Source organism: Topomyia yanbarensis, chromosome 3 (assembly GCF_030247195.1).
Source record: "Topomyia yanbarensis strain Yona2022 chromosome 3, ASM3024719v1, whole genome shotgun sequence".
Taxonomy (NCBI): Eukaryota; Metazoa; Arthropoda; class Insecta; order Diptera; family Culicidae; genus Topomyia; species Topomyia yanbarensis.
Window position 1 is genome coordinate 398,767,899 of NC_080672.1, and position 25,416 is coordinate 398,793,314.

The window sequence follows — 25,416 nt, forward strand, 5'->3', positions numbered from 1 at the left end:
GCTGTTGTTGTTGCTAGCCCTTTTACTGCTGCTAATGTGTTGTCTTCGGTGTTCGGCTGGTGCTGCTAACCTGCTCAATCAGACTTCTAATAAACGCCATCAGAATTCTGAGCAGCATTCCATGAACTAGATAACGTTAAAATTTTGAATAGGGTGGTACCATCACAATAATGGTAAAGGGGGTAGTGTCAGGAACGCTAGTAAGATTGTGTGAAAATTCAGAGCAAGAACAAAGTGTACTGATCTACGGAATCTCCCTATGGAACGCATTACCAATAAATGTTAAATCGAAACCGTCTCTCGGAACATTCAAACTGGCGCTAAGAAGCCTATATTTTAAAAAAAAACTAATCAAGCAATCCGGACTAAATTGGTCGTTTCTCATTTTTTGTCATTTGATTAGTCTTTCCGACAAATAAATAACAATTATAATTATCAAAAACTAAATAGAATTTCAAGCAGAATTTTTTATCAGAATATTTGACCGTATTTCATTAGAAACATGAACATGATTTCATCAGCCCATTTACCATATCATAATCTTCAGCAGAATTCCATAGAAGGATTCCACCAATGCTCTGGAAATTCTTCAGACTTCTGCTAAGGATTCTACAGATAGTAGGTGAGAATACTACCAGAATCCATCGGGATCCTATGCAGCATACCATCCGAGTTCTGAGTAGGAAGGATCTCAAGAGTAATGTTATCACAATGCTAAAAAAAAATTCATCGGAATTCTGAGCAGAAACACATAGAATCGCGAATAAAGATCGGAATGCTATGAAAGATTCTAACAGAATCCTCTGAAATATTCACACAAAATCCTGGGAAAGATTATATCAGATATCCTGAATCCTGAGAAGCATGTCTTCGGAATCCTGAGAGAGAGAACATATCAGAAACATCAGTTTCTTATCTAGTACTGATGTTCGCCTTCATTTTTGGTAACCTAGTTTTCTAGTTTTTATGTTTAATATTTCAGTTGATTGAAAATTGCAGTAAAAAACTTTATCAAGCATAAAAAGACCATTTGTTTTATCCCAAATGGACTCACAGCAGTATGTTTTTGCTAGCATAATAAACCAACCAAGTTGAAGGAGATTGTTTTGTTTAAGCAAAGGTTACATCGTTGCAAAGCATTGAGGCAATAGATAAAGTTTGCACTTTTTGGCAAAAGAGCTATACGTTTAGCCGTATTTTATCCGTATATCTACATTAAAACATAAAACTGCCCTGGTTTTTTCCTTTGAAAAAAAAAACGGCATGAGCCTTTCTCCTCTAACAGATGAAGCAAAATAGAATGCTATATCTGTTCGGTAGCCAGCGAAATGAGAAATCATTGTGGTATTCTTATTTTAATTACGTAATTTTCAGAAATTGGCTTTGCATAGTATAATGCTTAGTTTATAACGATTCTCCACGAAAAATAATTCCATGGAGACGCGTGGTGATTAATACGAGATTATTTCTCCTCACATAAATTTTACGTCACCGAGAGCGAACTTTTCCTAACCCAACCGTTTCCCTGTACTGTGACGTCGTACTGTACTTAATCAGATGACCTTGACCACTCTGCAAATTGTGTACCGTCGTCCACCGATGGCAACGGGCACCGTACCTACGCGTTTGTTCGCCCAGAGATACACCACCGTTCACAACCGCCAACGCAAAGTGGAATAATTAACTAAAGAAGGCACTTACTGCTCTTGGTGTAATAAAGTTTCACTATAAATATAATTCACTTGTCGGGATTGCTGGAAAGAATTGTTGTCGATGACTTGCGGTTTTTTTTGTTCTTGAAGGTACGGTTACTTCTATGAATGTATATTCTTCTCACCTGATTTCTGTTGGGACATGGATGATAATGATACAGAGAAAATAATAAAAACAATAAGTGTAACGTAGGTTGAGGACTTTATTAGCCTAGTTAAAAAAGTATGATATCCAATAAATGCTAACTTCTAAAATATACGTCGGAGAGGATTGTAAAAAACAGGAATACAAAACTGATAAAGTATAGCGCATAAAAATTATATAAAAGGAAGTTTTCTTTTTTGCTGAAATTTCCAAAAGGATCGCCCATTACAGACTAATCACATAATACAGTTGCATGAAATTAATTTCACTTTACAATAAAACCGACGCTTACTTACATATTTTGAGTTCATGCAAATTGGTTCAAATTTTAATATCACTGTACAAAAACCGTAACCTAAGCCTAATTGGTATCTGAAAAAGGAAACCGGTTTTGTCTGCTTTTGATGCTGTTACTCTAAATAAAAGTTCAAACGCCTTCGACTAGTATACTTCGCTTAAAAAAATTAAAATCGTCCCGAACTAAATATGTTCTGTTTTGGTCACACTACTATATCCGGCTTTCGATTGCTCACATGTATATGTATTGTATATATTATGTAGGATGATGGAACGAAATATGCGCTATTACCATAGCTCACGCTTACAGTACGTGTAGATTTTCACAGCTCTTGGATTTGGAATCGCGTGCCCAGACGCGGCCCAGCAGTCCCTTCACCTTCAGACTGGCCGACGTTCGGGAGCCCCGGTACTTGCGGGGACTGCTGTGGGCACTGCCGGGTGGAGTATCCGCAAACCCGCCGCCTGGAACTGGGCCCATCGAAACCGGTGTGCTCGGATTGGTTCCGCCACCACCACCGCCGCCGCCCAGCCCGGACAGGCAAATTGCACCGCCGAGTGGCGAACAGGCACGGCGTTTCGACTTTCGGATCGATCGTTTGCGGAAGAGATCCCTGAGGGGTTGAAAACAAAACGCGATTAGATCCAAAACGAAACATGTGAAGAAGGACGACTTACCTGGACTTCTCCGGATTCTCCAGTTTAAGTCGAATTTGCGAAAGCAGTCCCACCAGCAGCTCATCTACGTTGTGGTTGATTCCGACGGATGTTTCTATGAATTTGCAGTCGTATTGTGTTGCCATCTGTTTGCCCTCTGGAAGTGGAAAATAAAAATATTTAGGTTTCATTCGCTTTCGGGAAAAAAAATCTTCCATTATATCTACCGTCTGAAGTAACCATTCGGCTACGTGCCAAATCGGCCTTGTTTGCTACCAGGATGACCGCTTTTTGAGCAATGTTTTCTGTTGTCCACAGCACCTGCAGAATCTGTTCAGAAATCTGAAAGCTACTGCGGTCTGCGGACGAATAAATTACACAGTATCCGTGCGGATCGTAGGAGGACATGCAGTTCTCTGGCTGTAAGCAAAAACGTGTTACATTGCAGCGTGTGTCCAGTCTTTTAGATATGTGCAAAACTCACCGTCATATCCATGTAACTGTGATCGATAAAGGTTAGCTCGGATTCTTCTCCGCTCAAAAGAACCGAGACCGTTTTCTCGCCGGAGTCGTCATCTGGAATGGTATGAACAAATGAAAGCAACACCGTTTAGGTTTTTATAGATTTGGATGTAAAAAATGTTAAGTCTCCGATACACGGCTGTCTGTAATATTTTTTCAGGCATTCTGCGATGTAGAGTAAAGAGTGGCTCAAGATAGCATCTAGCTCGGAGAGGGTGGTTCAAGGTAAATGGTGGTATCACGCTGGATAGCTATTTCACTTTCATAACGCTATTCCGGACAATCTACGAAAGAGACCATTCATAGATAACGTAGCGCAAAAATTGCCCAAAATTGACTTCCCTATCCCTTCATATGACAAATTGTCACAAATTTCTCTATGCCACTCCTCCCGTTGCAAATTCTTTGCAAATTTTTTTTTTCTTCAGTAAAAACATGTTACTTAACGTTCTAGCTTACTCTTCCTCTCCAATATATCACAATATGTTACAATTTGTCGTACCCCTCCCACCTGCGCAGAAAATGCTCATGAGGAGGGTTTTGATTTTTCTACGTTTCTTATAAAAGAAAGGGTCAACTTTGACGACTTTTTATGAGACCTGGAAGGCCGAGTATTGTGTACCAATCGACTCAGCTCAACAAGTTGGGTAAATGTCTATTATCGAGAAGGAATGGAATTGGTTAGCGGAAGTGTCTGATTGGTTTGAAGTAGTTAATCCTACCGACTAAACAACCTCCTGTATCTTGCCATCCTCATCCATCCGGCGCCACCGTTAAACCGTATAAACATCGTTCCTAAAATCGTGAATTAAGTACCGTGAATTCTGTAATATTCACGTTTTTACGCTACGAAAACAAAACTATGAACAAAAATCATGTATTTTATAATTATGTTCAATTTCGCTTTCATGACGCCCTCATAACGCGGAAATAGTGTAAATATTTGTTTTTGTTTTGTGAAATTCAGTCACGGTTTCCTTGTCATTACCAAATCGATTTTCTGTACGTGAACTAGTTCACAACTTTATGATCATTAAACTCAGGTGACTCATGATGTTATTCATAGATCAAAACATTGTGGATATTTTCTCGTGATCTATTTCACGAAACTCGGAATTTTATTCATGAATCCATTCAATCCTCGTGAACTAATTCGTGATGCCTAATATATTAGTCAAGTTCACAATATCATGAAATATTATTCATGTATTCGAGAACTCGTTCATGATTCCTGGTATAATAGTCACGATTGACCATGCGTACCCGTGAAATAAATCACAAAATTATAAAATGTTATTCATGTCGTGAACTAGTTGATTTTATCTATTATAATAGTCACAAGTTACCATTCGTGCTTGTGAAATAGTTCACAAATCCATCAAATATTATTCATGTAATCGTAAACAGGTTCATGATTCCTAATTGAGTTCTACAAGATGACGACACGAATGAACTCATGATGAATGAAGTTCACGTTTGACAATTCTCGCTGGTTTGTTTACTTTGTCAGTTTCGTGAGTGCGAGTGCAACGGGTGCTCATCTGTTACATTCGAACTCACGTAACTTCCATGTAAACAAACCACCGAGAATTGTCAAACGAAGTTCATCCGCCTCATTGTCGATTGGTGTAAAACCTAGTAAATTGCTCACGATCCAATACCCGTGCTCGTGAAATGGTTCCCAAGTTTTTTTTTCAAATTCGTTTATTTGATACGGCTCATTGCGGTAGCTTAACGGAGCCGTGGGTCTCTTAAATAATTACAATATAAAAATGTATAAAAACAAAAGTTATTAAGCGTCCTTTAGATCTCGTCCACGCAACTTTTTATTGCGCGGGGAGACTTTCTTTCGCGGCGGGGAAATATCTTGTGGGTCCATTGCGTTTTCATCGTTGCCGTCTATGTCATAATCGTTTGTGGTGCCTTGATGTTCACGAGAAACATCTCCTTTCCTGTGGCCCTTACGGGTCACGAGCGTAAAGCCGTTGTCGTTGTTATTTGCTTCCTCTCCGATGGTGCTAGCAGTTGATTCTGAAGCATTGTATGCTGATTTTACAGTTGTTATTATGGCTTGAACAGCTGCCACAAAATTGGCAACTGTTTGTGGTTCTGGTGATGTTATTGAAGACTGTGTTTCGGATTGGTTTGCCGAAGATGTATGGGCAATTTGTTGTGATGCATTCTCCTCAACATTTTCCACACAAGGTGTTCCATGATGTACCGTCTGGTTGCAGTACTTGCACGTAGGAGTCTGCCCTTCGTGGGTACATAGCGTGGTTTGTTTGATGTTAGTTTCTTTATATTTGAATTGTATAGTCAAGTGGGAGGGAATAGGTCTTACGACCCGCATCCTCACCACAAGAACACCGTTGGGAATACCCGGGAAAAAGTTTCTCCAAGTATCAGGTGTGACTGATTCCACTTCTCCGAATTGCGACATGTATTTTGTAATTGATTCATGGGGCGTACGCGGTGACAAATCATGTAGCCTTACATCTATATAATTGTTTTCTATATATACTGGTATCTTCACACTTTCAAACACGTGTTTTAGGTTGTTCTGTAAAGTGAATCGTTTTGCTTGGTCTAGCGTGTTGAATGATATCAATACCGCACTGCGCAAGTGATGATACTGAAGATATATGACATCCTTAAGCCTAAGCTTCATGTTCACCTTCAGAAAATGTTCCACCTCACGAAGACTCGGTCGCGTAGAACAAAATCTTAAGTCAACAACCGCTGTGTTGGGTCGAAGTAATGCTTTTTCATCAAATTCACTCATGATACAATGTTTCCTTTGTTCTAGATACACTAACTGCCGTTCACTTTGCTCTTTGTTGCTCTAACTTGGCAGAGGAAAAAAGTAGATCGAACTGTTTCCTTTGTTCTTAAGACAATGCACACAAGAAAAGAAGTACTGTATTGTGGTTCGTTTTGCGCTGGATCAGACAGCAGCAGAGTTTCGTGACCAGTGTCTATGGTGGTTGTAAGTCGACTGGGTTCCCAAGTTCATTACATATTACTCATGTATTCGTGAACTGGTTAATGATTTCTAGTATATTGAAATTTTTACGTGAAGTAATTTCACAAAATTTGGAGTATTAGTCGAGGAATCATTCTTGCTCCGTGCACTTTTCATGAAATATCCAGCTGATAGCGACCAAGAATAGATACAGGCTGTAGCTACATCGTTATTCATTTGATACGGTTCAGTGTGATGTCTGGATAGAAAACGAAAACTGCGCTGAGCGCCACAAATTGTGTTCGTGATATAGTTTACAGAACAAGATACTGCGAACCAGTCACACTTTTATGATCCAGTTCGACTTATCAAGTTACGAGTAAAAAACCGATAGTAACCTAAAAATAACAGATCGCGACAAGTCGAAAAGAAATTACAAATACCACGATGAAACTGCTGATATCATGTCACAGGAGTAACCGTGTGTCAAATTTGAAAGTAAGCTCTAGAATAAAATAGCACCATATGATAAACAGAAATTACAAAAATCGTGACTAAGGTCCTGAAATTATAATCATAAATCACACAACTCGTGACAAAAATTGTCACTATGATACTGAAATCATGAACATAAATAAAAATGAATCCCTACTAACGACTAAAATATTACGACAACATGAACAGAAATTATGAAAACCATGACAAAGTTCCTGCAGTCATGGACATAAATCACATTACTCGTTAATGAAATATTCAAAATCGTGACTAGGATCCTGAAATTATGAGCATGAATCACTTTACTCATGACTGAAATCTCACGATAACGTGAATAGAAATTACGAGAATCGCAACAAAGATCATGAAATCATGAACATGATCCCGCTACCATGGCACAAAAATCGGATAGTAAACTCATGAATAAAATAGCACGGTAACGTCATATGAAATCATAAAAATCGGGAATTAGCTCCGGGAATCATCAAAATCGCTTGACTGTCGGATGTGTATTCCCAAATTATGAACAAGACTCATAACAAAATCTGAACAAGTCCAGCGAACAACAGTAACATTTCATTTTTTCGTGGATTTATGCTCGGATTTTTTCCGTGTAGGCACTACTTCAGTGGGGATTGTACTCATGCTCTTTTTATTTTGCGTTAATCGTTCATGTTTTTTCCATTGATGCTTTTTCTTGTTTGCTGTCCAACCTTCTCGGTATATCTGACCTGCTCAGATCTGCTGCAAATGTCATCATCTGTTGAGACATGAGCCAATCCAGAGATGTCAACCATAATGATTTACATCTCTTTACAACCACCTTCGCATGGTTTCTTATCTTCTTGGAGTTAGTCGTTCCTAGCTGCTGCTGAGAATTTTTCGGCGGCGGTATTCCTCTCGATACCGATGACCATTTTCGCGGGCCATTTAGCTGTCAGTCACTCCGATGGAGAAATCATCGGCAATAAATAATAATAATAATATTTTTCCTTAGATCACTTTGTTAGACCGCTGACAGACCTTTGCTGTGAAGCTGATCTACTCACAACCAGTGCTAATATCGAAACATGCCGAAACATGAACCGATCCAGAGATGCCGACCAACATAACATACACCCCTTACCAGCCACCTTCGCGAGGTTTCTTCCTTGGTTTTTTCAACGACTTGTTTCTAGAGTGACCGAACTCGAATGACACGGCTCGCTGTATAATTTCATCCCTGAACAGGAAGTTTATAATATTTTGAAAGTAATTCAAAACCCCCATGGGAGGGGTTTGAACCCCTAAAACCCTCCCCTTGCGCACGGGCCTGGTGCTCGGTATCTGACCTGGAACAGGAGATCTGCTCTGAACGTCGGTGGTGCACTCATCAACAACAAAATCTTCTACGGTATTGAAATGACCAGCCACAACTTGGACGGACTTATGAGCATCCTTGCTCCCCTTTGCAACTGAACGGCTCGGCTAGCTTCTAACCTACTGTGGCGCGCTCCCGCCTAAGTGGCCCGTTTCGAAGCCTTTGCGCTAGGCTCCCGCCAACATCATGATTAGACGCGCTCTGGGATTTCTTGAAAGGGCTTCTGGCAGCTCCTGAAAATTTCTCAAATTATATTTCAAGAATACACCGGCACAGATCTTCCAGAACTTGCTCGATCCTGTACCCGCCGGCCGGCCAGAAGCTAATCGTTCCACACACCCACCTACACACGATTGTAAGTAGCGTATAATAAAAAAAGATGGGTGGGTAATGTCAGAGACATAACCGGAGTGAAGTAGAATACACTTTAGACCGGAAAATTCTGCTCTAGAATAAGCAATTTCTATGCGATTTTGTCGTCTTTTGCACATTCATAGTTTATTTGGAGTGTTTTTGGAATTATCAAGTTGACAATTTGCAACATTCTTTGAAAATATTGTTGAACTTTTTTGAATGAAGGCACGAAAACGAGCGTTTGACCGTCGTCCTACTACCAGCATCAGAGAAGTGGCAGATCAGCATTTTTCGCTACATGGCCTGTACCAAACAAACTGCTCGTAAGTCCACCGGAGGAAAGGCTCCCCGCAAGCAGTTGGCAACGAAGGCCATGTAAAAGTGCCCCAGTCACGGTTGGCGTTAAGAAGCCTCATCGCTACCGAGCAGAAACTGTCGCCCTGCGAAAAATTCACAGCTATCAGAAATCGAGCGGGCCTAAATTGTGACCCAAAATAAACCACAAACCAACAAGTTCTTTTCAGGACCAGCCAATTATAAAGTAAGATATAAATGAAATTTTCCAACCTCCTACACAACTAGTCACAACTATTTCCAATCAGCGCAAAAGTCGAAAGTTTTCATTCAGTACAATAGCAGATTTTCACTTTTAGAAAAACAGGCAACATTCTGGCCGAAAATTTCGAAACGGAGCACCTATATCGAAACGTTAGAAAACGTTCGATTTTTGTAAATTGAATCATTACACTAACCTGTCTACAAATCACACAAATAACTTTTTTATTTTGTGCCATTCTACTTGATATTGTTCACAAGTGGCTCACTTACCATCCAACGCTCTTGGCAAGCCACTTTCTGATACTTGTAATAACAAAACTTCAATTCGATTCTTTGTCGATAAATTGATGGCCCTGAAAAGGGCCTTTTGTTTGGGCAGTGTTCGGAATTTACTTGGAGCTGGTGTATATAGTAACAGTTTTGGTGCCATTTGAGACGACGTGCTTGGCCAACTCTTCTGACAGCAGCAAACGGACGGCGGTTTGAATTTTGCGGGAGATGCTGCAAACGAACTGCTGTATGCTGATGCTGGAAACGAACTGAGCGTGAGCAACAGCATGCTGAGTTTTTATACCTGACTACAGCACAATGTAAGCTCGTCCTTTTTTGTGTTGTCCTCAATATGTGTTCTTCGTAGCTCCACCCCTTTGTTGGTCGACCACATATTTTTGATAAAGAACAAAATTGAAATTGTGTTTCCAATACGGAGGTTATCGAACACTCAGGGTAAAAAGAGTAATGTAATACGGCACCTTGGTAAAATGTTTGAGAATTGAAATCTTTTGTGAATGCGCCTAGTAAACACGAAACTGTAAACAAACACACAAATGATAACTTTTTATTTTGTGTAATTCTACATGGAATCGACGATATTGTTCATAATTAGCTCACTTGCCATCGAACGCTCTTGGCAAGCCACTTTCGGATGCTTGTAATAACAAAATTTCAATTCGATTCATTGTTGATAAATTGATGGCCCTGAAAAGGGCCTTTTGTTTGGGCAGTGTTCGGAATTTACTTGGAGCTGGTGCATTTGATAACATATTTGGTGCCATCTGAGACGGCTTGGCCAACTCTTCTGACAGTAGCAAACGGACGGCGGCTTGAATTTCGCGGGAGATTATTGTCAAGCGCTTGTTGTAATGAGTCGGGCGGGAGACCTCGTTTGCAATGCGTTCGAAAATGTCTAATAAATCTGTTTATGATGCTCGACGAGACTCTGGTATCTGGATGGACCTCTTTCAGCACCTTGTAGATGTAGATGTAGTTTCAGTTACGATGCTGCAAACGAACTGCTGCATGCTGATGCTGCAAACGAACTGAGCGTGAGCAACAGCATGCTGAGTTTTTATACCTGATTACAGCACAACGTAAGCTCGTCCTTTTTTGTGTTGTCCTCAATATGTATTCTTCGCAGCTCCTCCCTTCGTTGGTCGATACATAAGAAAATTGTGTTGAACGCGTCGGAGTGCCGTTTACTTAGTAGCTGTAATGGAATACCTTGCTGCTTAAGTGTTTAAATTGGAAGGAAATGCTGCCCGTGACAACAAAAAGATCAATTATCCCACGTCTTCAGCAGCTGGTGATTCGTAACAACGAAAAGTTGAACAAACTGCTCTCCGGAGTGACTATTTCTCAGGGCGGTGTGTTGCCAAATATCCAAGCCGTACTGCTTCCCAAGAACAAAATTAAAATCGTGTTTCCAATACGGAGATTATCGAACACTCAGGATAAAGAGAGTAATGTAATACGGCGCCTTGGTAAAATGTTTGAGAATTGAAACCTTTTTTAATGCGGCTAGTAAAAATGTTTTCCACTTCACTCAGTTTCTTTCTGACTATATTTGCAATTTGCGTACTGAAATAAATCATAATTTAGGGTTTAACCTAAATTGCTCTCCAGTCCATGAAACAGAAAATGCAAACTTATTCTTTGAAATGATTTTGGTGGCCCTGAAAAGTACCTTTTTTATAATGATACAAGTGAGTTCTACCTTTTCAACATACAAATCCATACAAAGTGCGTCCCTGCCGCTTCAGGGTATAGACGACAATCATTGAGGTTTTGCGCTTGGCGTATTCAGTGTAGGTCACGGCATCTCGGATGATATTTTCCTGCACACCATCAGCATTCGTAGATTAAATCGGAAATGCATTTTACACCACCACGACGAGCCAGACGCCGAATTTGGTAATTCCCTGGATTTTATCACGAAGAATCTTGCGATGACGCTTGGTAGGGAACGCAAACATGATACCGCTCATTGTACCGTCCGGACGAGCATGTTACTCGTGTGGTAAGCGAGCACCCACTGATACAAAACAAGCTCGCGTGACCTGTATATATAACATTCCCGTATGTAATGAAACGCTTACATGCTCCTTTTTGACGGCTCTGCGTGAGATGTGCTTGCAAATTGCGCATTTTCATCGCTGTTTTCGAAGGATTTTCTAAAAATCCTTGTTTTGGTTTATTTATAGTAGTCGCACTAATTCCGAAATTCTCAACTGAAATTTTTGAAACGGGACCCCATATTGAAACGTTAGAAGTATTCTACTTCAAAAGTGTAAAAGTGAAGACCGTGCTTTTGATCATTTGATTGGTGTCCATGTCCGTGAGCCGACCTTGAGCCTCCGAACCTCAAGCTCGTGCTAGCCAGCAAAAGAGACCTTTGGAGTCCACCCCAGACGGTCCTCGCGGCTCTGACCAGGGACTAGGGGCAACTAAGTAGCGGGTCCTTCTGATTCGCTAAGTAACAGATTTAACATCGACCAATTGAAACAAGGAGAATCACTATTAGGCTTATTATAAGGAAGGCAAAAGATATACACAAGAGGAATTGATTTCAACATCAGAGTAGCAGAGACCGTATTAGGGAAATTGAAGGGAGAGCGGACAACAATGACAGGGAAAAGAAGAAATTAAACTTGCAGCTTTTTGCCAAACAGAAGAATACTGCAGGAGATCATGAACCGGGCCACCGTCTGCCCTGCTTGGATTCGTTGGGAACTCTTTTGGGACCAGATTTCCGCATATCAACCAAATGAGAAGAAATAACTAAATTTGGCTACCTATCATGTTTAAAAATCTGTATAAGAGAGACATATAGGGAGAACGTGGATAGCTAGCACATCTCGGACTGGAACGAGGCAGAAGGGATGCGTTTAACGGAGATCTGTCGCTAGGGCACTACGCTCACGACCAGACAACATGTTTAATGTTGCGATAATCGTCACCATAAGCGCAGAGACCACTCTCCACGACCCCACTATACCAGAGATGCTCATCCAACGTATAATGACTGGACATGAACCGAGATATCATCCGAATAAAGTCACGGCTTATCCATCCCCTTGAACCAAGGCTTGTTTGTGTCTTTGGGATTCCTAAGCTTCCATTGTTCCACAAAATTTGCCAATTTTCGAGCGTCTACTGACATAAAATACAGAAAAACTCTTCGAAGCTACCCGATCTTTCACGAATATCACCTTCTAATGCCTAACTGTTTGCCTTTTATCATTACCATTCTAATCTAAGTGTCCGCCTTCTCATTACGGAATGGAGCAATGAAAAAGAATTCAAACTAAGGTAATCTGATATGATTTTTCAGATGAAGTACTAAGGACGCCTATGTTTCCCCAGAAAATGCAAGAAATGTTTTCCATGCTCTATCTAATGGAGAGCATCCTTGGAACTGTAACGATGTGATCGTTAATGGGTAGATATAAAATCATCAGTTTTGTGGGGAGAATGTATGCAGCATAGCCTCTTTTATGATCACCCTCCCCACTACTGTCATAATAATTATCATAGAAACATTATCTAACGCACTTCACATTATCTAACGAACACTACAGTGATATGAGCACTACAATGCTTAGCGCGAGCATCTTTGCTCTCAGATAAATTTGTGTGTTCAAAGAGCAATCGAGCAATCATTATGACGGCGCCGGTGGTTGAGTGGTAAGCGTGACTGCCACTCATGCCAGTTGGTCTGGGTTCAATTCCAGCCGAGGTCGTTGAGATTTTTCTGAGGTGAAAAAATCTGTGGTCACATCTTCCTTGGGAAGGGAAGTAAAGCCGTTGGTCCCCGGTCCATGAAATTGGTGGATCGATATCTAGTCCAGGTAATGGAATCAGCTCTCTGGCGTCGGTAAAGAAGAAGTATATCCAACTTCTATACCCTACTAACAAAAATATCCTCCTCCAGTGATACTTGTGGAGTGCGCAGTAGTATATACGGCCTCTAGCAAAATCAAGTATCGGACTAACCATTCCTTCCCTTTTCTTCCGCGATCTACGTTCGGGCCTGGCCGGCGCCGGTATTGATCAGAAACACTTTAGGATTACCAGGAGTTGCACATTTGAAAGATGTTTCGCTAATCCCAAGCATAATTATCTACTGATTCCCTGTGCAACTTCAGCTAGTCCCGATCGATAAGGGAGTAGCAGCCAGAGGTGGTCGCACAAGCTCAAGCTCAAAGAGCAATCGAGCAATCATTACGTTTAAAGTATTATCATTTCATCGCGCCACATCAATTGTTTGATTGTAGATCTATATTGAATGTTTTTTTTTTATCTTAAATACGTTTATTTAGGCCCAAATGCTTTAGCTTAACGAGGCCGATAATTCATTTTTTTTTAATTACATGTCACATGTTAGTGGGGGAAAGGAAAGCCGTATTTAGGGGCGGCTTGCTCCCCTCTTATGTAAGTAAAGGAAAAAGGTAGGAAGTGGGATACATATTGTGTAATTGACATCGTCGTTTGCTGATTGATCATTGTGAGGGATATGCACACTTTGTTGTAGTGTTGTAGTTTCCAGCCTGTAATCGCAGGGGCGAGGGGAGGGTCGATATTTCGGATAATTATTGGCACTTTGATACTGTCATGATGTTCTCTATATCATCTGCATGTGAGGTATGTCATGATGTTCTGGGTAGACGGTTATCAAGAAGGGTATGCACCGAAGACTCGTGAAGCAATGCCATATTGTAGATACAGGGATAGGTTGGTGAGATTCTACTGTGAATGAGAGAGGGGAAAATGTATTAAACTTGGACATCAATGGTTTTCAAAAAGATATAGATAAGATAAATATAGGGGTGGTCACGGCTTGCCAGAACGTCCCGGACTGGCACATAGGGTGATCTACCTCGGGCCCGAAGGGAATCTATTAGTTGGGACCTGGCAACACAGTACTCTGCGCACAGCCAAACAACATGCTCGATGTCGTGGTAGCCGTTCTCACAAACACAATGATTACTTTCAGCAAGCCCTATACGACGGAGATGCGCGTCAAACGAGTAATGGTTGGACATGATCCTTGACATCGTACGAATAAAGTCCCGGTTCACATCCAACCCCTTAAACCAAGCATTCGTTGATACCTTCGGGATAATGGAATGTAGCCACCGTCCCAGATGCCCATTGCTCCATGAGGTTTGCCAACTATCGAGCGTCCTCTGACGAGAGATACTGAAAAATTCGTTGAAGCAAATTGGTCTTTCGTAAGTGTCGCCTTCTATTGCGCCCACCTTGGCTAAAGAGTCCGCCTTCTCATTGCCCGCAATAGAACAATGTGACGGGACCCAAACCAAGGTAATCTGGTAAGATTTTTCAGATAAAGCACTCAGATATTCCCGTATTTTCCCCAGGAAATACGGTGAGTGCTTTCCAGGCTTCGCCGCACGGATGGCCTCAATGGAGCTGAGACTATCCGAAACGATGAAGTAATGGTCTGAGGGCAGGGTGAATGGCAGCTAATTCTGCGACGTAAATTGAAGCAGGATCATTGAGTTTGAATGAGGCAGCAAGATTTTCGTTGAAGATACCGAAGCCTGTGGACCCGTTGAGAATTGATCCGTCAGTGTAGAACATTTTGGCGCAGTCGACTTGATGGTATTTGTTATAGAAAATATTTGGGACCACTTGTGGGCGAATATGATCCGGAATTCCACAAATCTCTTCCTTCATGGATGTATCGAAAAATACAGTGTGATAAGAAGTATCTAAGAGATGAGCACGGTTGACGTTATACGTAGATGAATTGATGTTCTGTGCCATGTAATCGAAGTACAAGGACATGAATCGGGTCTGAGAATTAAGCTCGACAAGCCTTTCGTAATTTGCAATCACCAATGGGTTCAGAATATCGCATCGAATGAGCAATCGATATGAGAGGTCCCAAAATCGATTTTTCAGCGGAAGAACGCCCGCCAGCACTTCGAGACTCATCGTATGGGTCGAGTGCATGCAACCCAAGGCAATACGCAAGCAACGATACTGGATTCGCTCCAGTTTGATGAAATGTATGTTCGCAGCGGAGCGAAAGCAGAAACATCCGTACTCCAACACTGATAATATCGTTGTTTGGTACAGCCTGATTAGGTCTCCTGGATGGGCACCCCACCATGTTCCAGTTATTGTACGGAAAAAGTTGATCCTTTGTTGGCACTTCTGTTTCAGATACCTAATGTGACATCCCCAGGTACCTTTAGAGTCGAACCATACCCCGAGATATTTGAATGTTTTGAAGCCTGAGCAATAGTTTGATCCATTAATTGAAGCTGTAGTTGCGCTGGTTCACGCTTTCTAGAAAATACGACTAGCTCAGTTTTCTCCGTGGAGAACTCGATACCCAGCTGGAGAGCCCAAGCAGACAAATTGTCCAAGGTATCTTGCAGTGGTCCTTGCATGTTGACGGCTTTAGGACCTGTAATAGAGACCACAACGTCATCTGCAAGCTGCCTTAGCGTGCAGGAGTTGACAAGACATTCGTCAATGTCATTCACGTAAAAATTGTAGAGGAGAGGGCTTAGACATGAGCCCTGGGGAAGGCCCATGTAGCTAAATCGTGATGTCGATAAATCGCCATGCGAGAAATGCATTTGTTTTTCAGACAACAGGTTTAGCAAAAAGTTATTTAAAATTGGCGAAAGAGCATGCTGGTGCAACTTCTCATAAAGAATGTTGATCGAAACTGAATCGAAAGCCCCCTTAATATCCAAGAATACTGATGCCATCTGCTCTTTGTTAGCATATGCCATTTGAATTTCTGTTGAGAGCAACGCAAGGCAATCGTTCGTCCCTTTGCCTTTGCGGAAGCCAAATTGTGTATCTGACAGTAAGCCATTTGTTTCGACCCAATTGTCGAGCCGAAACAGGATCATTTTCTCGAACAACTTCCGGATACAGGACAGCATTGCAATCGGACGATACGAATTGTGGTCGGAGGCTGGTTTTCCTGGTTTTTGGATGGCGATGACCCTCACCTGTCTCCAGTCATGTGGGACAATGTTTCCCTCAAGAAACCTATTAAATAAATTCAACAAGCGTCTTTTGGCAGAGTCTGGCAGATTCTTCAACAAGTTGAATTTGATTCTATCTGGCCCCGGGGCTTTATTGTTACATGATAAGAGAGCAAGTGAGAACTCCATCATCGTAAACGGTGTTTCGTTCGCGGTATTGTAAGGCGACGCGGCGCGGTAGATTTTCTGTGCCGGGGCGGAATCCGGACAAACCTTCTTGGCGAAATCGAATATCCAACGGTTTGAATATTCCACGCTCTCGTTAGTACTGTTTCGGTTTCGCATACGTCGGGCCGTGCCCCAAAGAGTGCTCATCGATGTTTCTCTTGTTAACCCGTCGACAAACCGGCGCCAGTAACTGCGTTTCTTAGCTTTCATTAAATTTTTCATTCGCTTTTCTAATATCGCGTACACTCGATAACTAGCAACTAACCCGTCGTTCCGGAAGGTTTTATACGCGGCAGCTTTCTCCGCGTACACGTTTGAGCACTCTTTGTCCCACCACGGGTTGGGAGAACGTTTTTGGGTGTTCACGTCGGGTACTCGTTTCGTCTGAGTTTGAATCGCGCTATCGAGAATCGAGTTGGACAAAAACTTATATTCTTCCTCCGGGGGAAGTACCTGTGTTGAATCGATAGTTTTGGATATCTCAGCAGCGTAGCTCTTCCAATCAATGTTTCGTGTGAGGTCATAGGGAACATTGATTGGTGCCGATGGTCTTGAACCAGTGGTGATTGCAATTACAATTGGTAAGTGATCACTACCGTGGGGATCAGATATTACCTTCCACTTGCAGTCTAACCGTAGTGATGTCGAGCATAAAGATATGTCCAGTGCACTTGCTTGCGCAGGTGGTCTATATTGAATGTTGTTGGCATCGAAAAAGGATTATTGGTTCCGTGTGATCCGATCAACAGTTGAGTAGAATACACAACTTAGGATCTAGCCACTAGATGAAACATTATTTCTCTCTTTAAGTCGTCGACAAACCGGTGCCAATAACCGCGTTTTCAGCATTGATTGAGTTTTTCATTTGTGTTTCTAACTTCGCTTTGCTTTGCTTAAAAAACCTTTTCGTGTACTCTACCCACCACGAAGTGGGAGACCTTGTATGCTTCTACCGGAGTAATTTCTTGTTTTGATTCGATTGTTTCGGATATAGTGGACGCGTAGCTGTTCCAATCAATCAGCACACAAATTGAGTAGCAAAAATGCGAATTAATTTCATTAAAAAACTTAAGTTTTCAGTCAAAAAACTTTAAAATAAAAAGTTGTTCTAGACCCCCGATAGATTATTTTAATTTTACTTTCAAATGAAAGGGAAATGTCTATTCTTTCATATCCCGTAGTTTTACAGATGCCGAATTTTTTTGAATAAAGTTGTTCGACAAAGACACCGTGGGGTTATCTTCGGTCCGGAAGTAGCCTTTCCAAGGGCCTGTTGTATTAGATGAATGTCATTTATATCGGTATTATTTCGGAGAAATATTAAAATCGACCTCCATTGAGCCAGAGGGGCTGTCTATTGTCGGAGATACCTTCCCATTAGTCAACACTATCATGCGGGCGTCAGTACCCGCACAAAGAACGTTTTATCGGTGTTTCCACGGTGTTTTACATTTACATTCATGTTCCAAATGTATGCATGAAAATAAATTTAAAATTACAAAATATTTATTTCTGTGCATTATTTCGCAAAAACGTATAGTTTGTGGGATCCGAGTACTGATACACAACTATGCACTGCTAAGCCCCATGCAAAACTGACTTCAGACATCACTTCGATAAAAGTTCAATAACATCTTTCAAGAAAGCCGGAACGATTAGAAGTCTTCAACAGAGTTGTAGACAATTAAATTATCTTTCCTATTTTCGCTTACAATTATAATACGATGCATACAGTGCCACATAAATGCTGGCTAGTGGGTTTTCTCCAAGTAAATTGTCGAAAAATCCCATACAAACTTCAGGCTAGTTGGTTCGATAGCTAGACTTGTCCGTTTTGCTTCAAATTTGGTACAAGAACTGCTGGTGGGACTAGGAATTGATTCAGGGGTGAGCCGTTAGCCGATGATTTTTTTCTTGTCACTCTAATGGTTATGCATATTCAAAAGCCTTAAATTAGGAATATATCAGCTATCAGCTATTAACATTATTGATCTCTTCATTTTTTCCAAAAATCATTGGATATGTGTGAGTATAGTCACGTACCGAATTTTGTTCCACGCAAGGGCAAGAGTGATTATTCATTCAGGCAAAGGGCAGCCATATTGAATTTGCTACGTAATGAATTGTTTGTTCAATATGTATACTTCTGTAAAAGGCTAGATAGATATATAGTTGCTGTAGAGGTTGCTAAGATAGCTAGCATAAGGACATAGTAAAGCAGCAATTTTTTGCCATGCAGATACTTCTAGCAGTATACTAGCAATTTCCACGCATAATTATTGTGAATCAGCTTCTAAAAAACTATTTCAAAACTTCTGATTCTCCACATAATTTTGTGTATAAAGTTCATCTCGTCAGTAACTAGCACCAACTTGGGGTCACGTTAGACGATGTATTTAAATTAGTACCAAAATTAGTGCTAGTATGATACTACACCAAACATTCACACGAGATATATGACGCCTAAAGCAACTGACAGGTCCCGAGTGATGTCCCTGGAAGCAAAGCCAGAAGCTTTGGTTTGCTGACAAGAGAGCGAAAATGAATTTTCGTTCGTTTTTTCTAATACATTGTCTAACTTGGTCCCAAGTAGGTGCTAGTTACTGACGAGATGAATTCTAAATACAAAAATATAACTTGATTTCAAGTTAGATCTTGTGCTCTTAATACACAATTCAGTGCAATCCAATTTTTAGTTTTTGGGACTAAATATTGCCTAAAACTTCTGGTGAACCATAAGCATTTTGAGTGTATAATAGCCGTAAGAACATTTTGATTGCATAGCAGTAATATAGCCGTATACGTTGCAAAAAACTTCTTTTAAACCGCATTTAAGCTGTGTATAACCCAGGGAAAACTTGACAGATAGTGCTTGTTTCATATATTTACCACCGATTTGATGGTGGCGCTAGTATGCCTTCTCTGTACGAGTACTACGAACAACGAAACGAAAAAGTTCCAAGAGAAAAGCGTGTTTCGTTACGTGTGTTATGAACGCCTTAAATGCGGCTAGAACAATATTTAGAAAAAGCGTAGTCCAAAATGTGGATAAAGAATACTATTATTAGAGAATAAATTTATCCCTAACTGGAAACCGTCAGCTATGTTACATAGATCTTATTATAAATTTGGCTGGAAGTCGTTGTTTTTAGCAACCGGCTTACCTCCTTCCTAAAAATATTTTAGTTTTCTTGTTGTGTGAAGTGTTGTAGTCGGTAAATCATTGGTGCTTCTTTCGTTAGAAATATAAATGAAAAACATTTTGGCCAATGAAAGCAAACCAAAAAGCTTAACAATTCGTGAACCTACGTCATCTTGTTACAAGATCATTAAGAACGTCAAGAATTCTAGTATTTGATCGGGAAAATAAACAATATATGTAGGATTTCCTAGCTATTTAGCAAAATAGGTTTTAAATAAAATTTGTGACCTTTTATCAAAACTCTGGCAGCAAACCGGTAGCGATCGGTTTCAGCAAGAATGCTGCCAGGAATGTACAATTTTGTTCGACTACTGCCAGAGTTTTGTTCGACTTTTGCTATTATTTTGTCCGGCAGAAATTGCGATGGTTTTGGTACGGATCCCTTCAGAATTATTCTGGCAATTTACTTCAATCTGATAGAACGGCATCTACTGGAGGATTTGCCTGAAGAAATGTTGATTCGATCCGGAAGATTTTCGGGAATTCCAATATAAGTGGAAGTGGCTTGATTTTGAAAGTCATCTTCTTGTATTTCCGAAAAACGAATTTATTTTATTTTGGATTTTTTTAATTAAAAATGGCATCTATGTTTCTGTATAAGTATAGCGGAATGAGAAGAGCTTTTAATTTGAACAGCGAAATAAATTTGATGATAAAAATGCTTAAATTGTTTATTTTTTACAGATATGGAAAATAATATATGGGATGCGCCTTTTCGAAATTTAGCTCCATTCGAGCCGCCATGACATCACCAAATCACTACAAAATTTGCTTATGAGTTCAATATATGGAAGCTGTCAAGTTGTCCCCGGGCGATCCTGAGCAAATCGGTGAGGTAAAAAATCATCAAATAAATTTTAAAATATCAGAATCTTCAAAAGATATATAAAATTGGACACCCCACTGTTCTGCCGTGTTTCCGTCATGGCCTACTCGGCATCTATAGATTCAATTCGACTTACACTAAATGACGCCAACCCGTTCCGTCCACCGTAACCCAGTTCGCACCTTTTTTCTCGTGCCACTCTAATCGTATACCACCCATCAGTTGTAATTACTTTTCTTAATTGGTGATTAAGGTTTGAAGTTCTTTACAATTAGAGAGATATGTTATCAGCTTACACAAATCACTTCGCAGCCATGCCCTAATTTCCCTCACTCTTATCATCCGGCAGCTCGCGTTACAACAGGTACTAGCCAATTTATATGAAAATCAGCTCCGGCTCAAGCTAATTTTATGATGTTTATCTCCGCTCTGTGAAGGTCCTATTACTAATTTTGCTTAATGAAACGCCGGGATCCTTGATCTGTAGTAACGCAAATAACACCGCCGTCGTTCTTATCCCAGACAGAAGCAAAATATAATGAAACATTTAATTACATTGAATTAATTTCAAGCTGATGGTCATTCAAGCGAATAACCAAGTAGGCTGGCGTTGGAATAGGAATGCGATACCTCCAATGCTTGAAAAAATTTCAAAATGCAGTTTTGACATTGCCTTTGTTGCAAGTGGATGTGATAGTTACGATTCCGACCGGTAAAACACCTCCAGAAAGAATCTTTGAACTAATTTTCAAGATAAGTTTATTATAACTCTCATTTGTTGATTTGGATGAGAACAGTGAGAAAACGCAAAAAGAATTTTTTCGAATTTTTCGACCCACTCAAGTAGATATAACCCCCTAAGAGGAAGTTAAGTGCATTTATATATGGCTATGGAATTGAATAGAACAAACATGGAGAAATTTTATTTATATGTTTTACAATGCTTAATTTCTCCCTAACGTTTCTGATGACTTTATTAATGTTTAATTTTATTTCCTGAAAGATCGGCTAAATTGGTGAATATTATCGAACCTACATACAGTGATTTAATAGCTAGTAGATCTAAGGTAAGACATTAATGTTACAAGTGGGCACGCAATATTTTGATTTTGAAGATAGGTCAAGAATAAGAAGAAGAGATGACGATAACAATTTTGTGCCACTGGATGCGATGTTCTCAAGTTTGCCAATCGATTGGATTTATACTTTACGAAATTAATAAAACCTCCGGCAGTCACACAATTAATTACATTTTAGACAGCCTTAATTTAATAATGTTATTCACTCAGTGCACTACGCGACTTCCGGCTGGTTAGACTAAGCGGAATGTCAAAATGTTTGCACCGAGAATCGCCCATTCACGATGTCATGTGTTATGAATTTCCCTTAACTGATGAAAGACCGCAAATCAATGTTGCCTGCATCCGTCGTTATAATCTCTCATTCAGCTGCCATGTTCATTGTTCCATTGACCACAATAGAATCAGATGCATGATTGACGCTGGACATCCCCGATAGTCCGATGATACCGCGAACATTTATAGAACAGGATGATGCAATCAATTCTACAATTGTATTTTAAACAACGTTATTGTATTTTGATAGCACTCGTTTTCGATACAATCTACATTCTCGTGCTTTTTCGAATAGATTCTATTTTTATTATTTCCTTTTTTGATTATTACGGCGTCATTGCAAAACTTTTCAATTATTTTCTAGTATGTGTCGAAGGATGATTGTTTTGATTGGCATATTACACCAATAGTTGAGAGGGAAACGTAAAAAAATAATTTAATAATTAACAGAAAAGAAAGGTAAATTAGTCACTCATTGTTAGTTATGTCGATTTGAAAAAGTGGGTACTCGAGAAATATCGCAAGCCACAACCCTATACCTTTAATTATTATATCGAGTTTGCAAACAGATGGTGAAGATTGCTTAACAATTGAAGTCTACGGGGAATTTTAAATTTTGAATATTATTGATATTGTAGGTACATAGTCCTATATTGTGTCTTCACAATCCGTGGCATTTGTGACACTGATGTCTTTTTTAATAATTTATTACTGAATTTTTGTATCATACACGAATCAAATACGGCAATAGAGTGATATAATACATAGCAATCGAGAACCGCCGTCATCATTACACCTTCAGCATGCGTTGAAGTATAGGACATTTAGCTTGACTAGGCTAAACCGATTGGAACGATTGGGCGAACACGAATCATGCGAAACCATACAACAAGGAGCTATTCTATTTCGTTCAGAAGTTGTCTATGCATTACTCCACACGGAAGGCGACACAATCCAGGGTATCATCTAAATGTATAGCTATATTGATTTTTTATTCGTTACCATCTGGTGACTGCAAATGGATTGAGACGTCACAATAGCTTCCGTTATTGTCTGATGATGATTGCGATTTTCCACCCGAATAGTAGTGTCCAGCGCGGACATTTATATGTGGGAAAAGGCAAATACACAGAAGATGAGAAATAAACAAATGTTAAATTAGTTATAGATAAAGCAGATGATTTTTTCTCATTTATTATCCTTCCCCATTTAAATTTTTAAAAATTTCATCGCATGTTTGATATACGCTGATATGAATCATCGCATAATCAGTTCACTTTTGATCTAGTCAGTTAACATAAACAAACAACCATGTTTCGAGCTTTGTTCTGCTGCTTTGATTTACAAAGCGGTTTATGACGCAGTAAACGTTTCTTTCTTTTATCACCCCGATGCAGTTTTATAGTTCTCTTTAATGACTGTGTTAATAATCAAAGGAGCCAAATAATTTAATTGGGTTTTGTTTTGTTTAAGTATGCCAAAAATCCGCTTAGTAAAGAAATTTGAAGAAAGATAAGATCAAATGTGTAACCAACAGGGTGTTAAATTCGCATGGCTATTCAATATGAACGGAGAAGACCAGTAGGCTATGTATCACTTTTGTATCACCTTTCTTCTTAGTTACAACTATTCGGAATAGACAAAATAAAATTTCAAACTCATACAGTACAGAGAACAGACGTCCATCTTCAGCATTCAACTTGTGTAAAATCTCTAACGGTTTCGAAGGTAGTTGGGATATCCAAACCAGATGCGCTATCGTTGTCATGATTTTTTTGTGGCTGAGTTCGACAGAATTGACAGCGGTTATTCCTCTAATCAGTCAAACTAGTCCGGAACCGGTTCGGAATTCCAGCATGAATTCCAGCTCAAATGCATCAATCGATAGAGTCGGAATCGGTAGTTTTCTTTGAGCAAGATTCCATACTGAATCCATTCAGGATTTTGAACCGTTTCCGGAATGGATTTGACGGATAGTTGGGATAGAATGGTGTGGCGGCGCTAGTGTTTATCGTATATTAATTCAAATGTTTACACACGTTTTTTAAATATTTTTGTTTGATCATGTATGTCTGTTCTCTGTGCCTACAGCTTCGGAAATAATAGCAATCATAAAAACGAATTATTAACTGAATGGCTGGCGTTCAAAAGTTATGGTGTTCTTTGGCAAAGTTGTTGAATATTTGTTCATTTCATATTAGTTCGTAACTCCGTCGCTAGGGTGGTGCTGTTATCAACATTTTAGTAGAACGAGATAGAAACATGGTTTCTACAACAAAGTTGTATGTCAGGTAATTATAAGTCTTTCTTCTGAAGATACTAACTTTCTAGGTGATACAAGATTTGCAATATGGCGCATTTTTTAAAACAATCTGTAAGTTAAATTTTTAACCAAAACATGCTCTATCTCGAAACGTACAGGACCTGCAAGGTTCGCATCTTCAGAAGACACATTTAAAATAATAGGAGCTACTATTTCTATCTACCTTTATTAAAATGATGATATCAGCACCGCCCTAGCAATTAAATTCCGAACTAGTATAATTCAACCAAATAAAGCGCTAATCAAATTTACCCGCGTGCCGCTTGGTCTATTTGCAAAAGCAAAAATTCATTTCTTCTACCTACTGTGTAAAACTTGAACAAACAATAAGTGACAATACAAAGCAAGCTTATACCCGTTGCGGGCAAACTGTGTTGCTGTTGATTACTCGAAATGTCCGGTAAGACCATGGATTTGTGAAGTGGAGCAAAGGTTGAAGGTGAACATGAAGCTTAACGTTGTAATTCCACCATCTACGTCATGCTGTACTGATTATATTCAAAACATTAGTCAAGTCGAATCATTTGCTTCGCAGAACAACTTGAAACACGTCGTCGAATGTAATGACATTTTATACAGTATCCCAACGTATATAGATGTTGCCAGTATTGAAAAAACCTACATGACCTGGCTCTACGTACTACTTCCGTTGCTATCAAACAACTTATTCTGACATGAGTTGTTTGATAGCAACGGAAAGCGAGTAGTGTTAAGGAAGATACTTGGAGGAACTTCTTCCCAGGACTTCGCAATGGCGTTCGTGTAGTGAGAATATGTCCGACAAAAGATATTCCCTCCTACTTGACCCTTTCATACAGTGATCTGCAAGGTGTTGAATATTCTCAACGAACATTAGTCATAAAAAAGATAGCTTCCAAAGAGATTGATGGCGTGTGTAGCTTGAAATTAAATATCTTTTTTAATATTTTCCTATGAAAATTCTCTCAGCTGAATAACAGTAACGAAAAGGTTTATTGATAAAGCTGAACTGTGGTTTTCTTCAGGCTGTATACATGCTGAAGAATTGTTCTTTAATGTGTCTTAATCAGACAAGATGAATAAATTCTCCAAATCCAGATGCTTAAGGGTGGAATAAACGATATATGATTACACCTATACTTCCCATGTTCAGCTAGAGCTGAATAAAGAAACTGTTAAAACTTTTAAAAA

The 25,416-nt window shown here is 39.8% G+C and overlaps 1 protein-coding gene across 2 annotated transcripts in view; it reads right to left on the reverse strand.

The window, feature by feature from the left end:
- Positions 1 to 1,141: 1,141 nt before the first annotated feature.
- Positions 1,142 to 25,416, reverse strand: part of LOC131693922 (uncharacterized) — a 489,601-nt gene continuing 465,326 nt past the window's right edge. The window contains exons 12-15 of one of the 2 annotated variants that reach the window (XM_058982194.1): positions 3,296 to 3,387; positions 3,039 to 3,231; positions 2,833 to 2,968; positions 1,142 to 2,768 (exon numbers count right to left, since the gene is read on the reverse strand). In XM_058982194.1, the coding sequence (XP_058838177.1) occupies positions 2,459 to 2,768; positions 2,833 to 2,968; positions 3,039 to 3,231; positions 3,296 to 3,387 (731 nt within the window). In that variant the 3' untranslated portion in view covers positions 1,142 to 2,458. The remainder of the gene's footprint in view (positions 2,769 to 2,832; positions 2,969 to 3,038; positions 3,232 to 3,295; positions 3,388 to 25,416) is intronic. The other variant, XM_058982195.1, reaches the window with a different exon arrangement.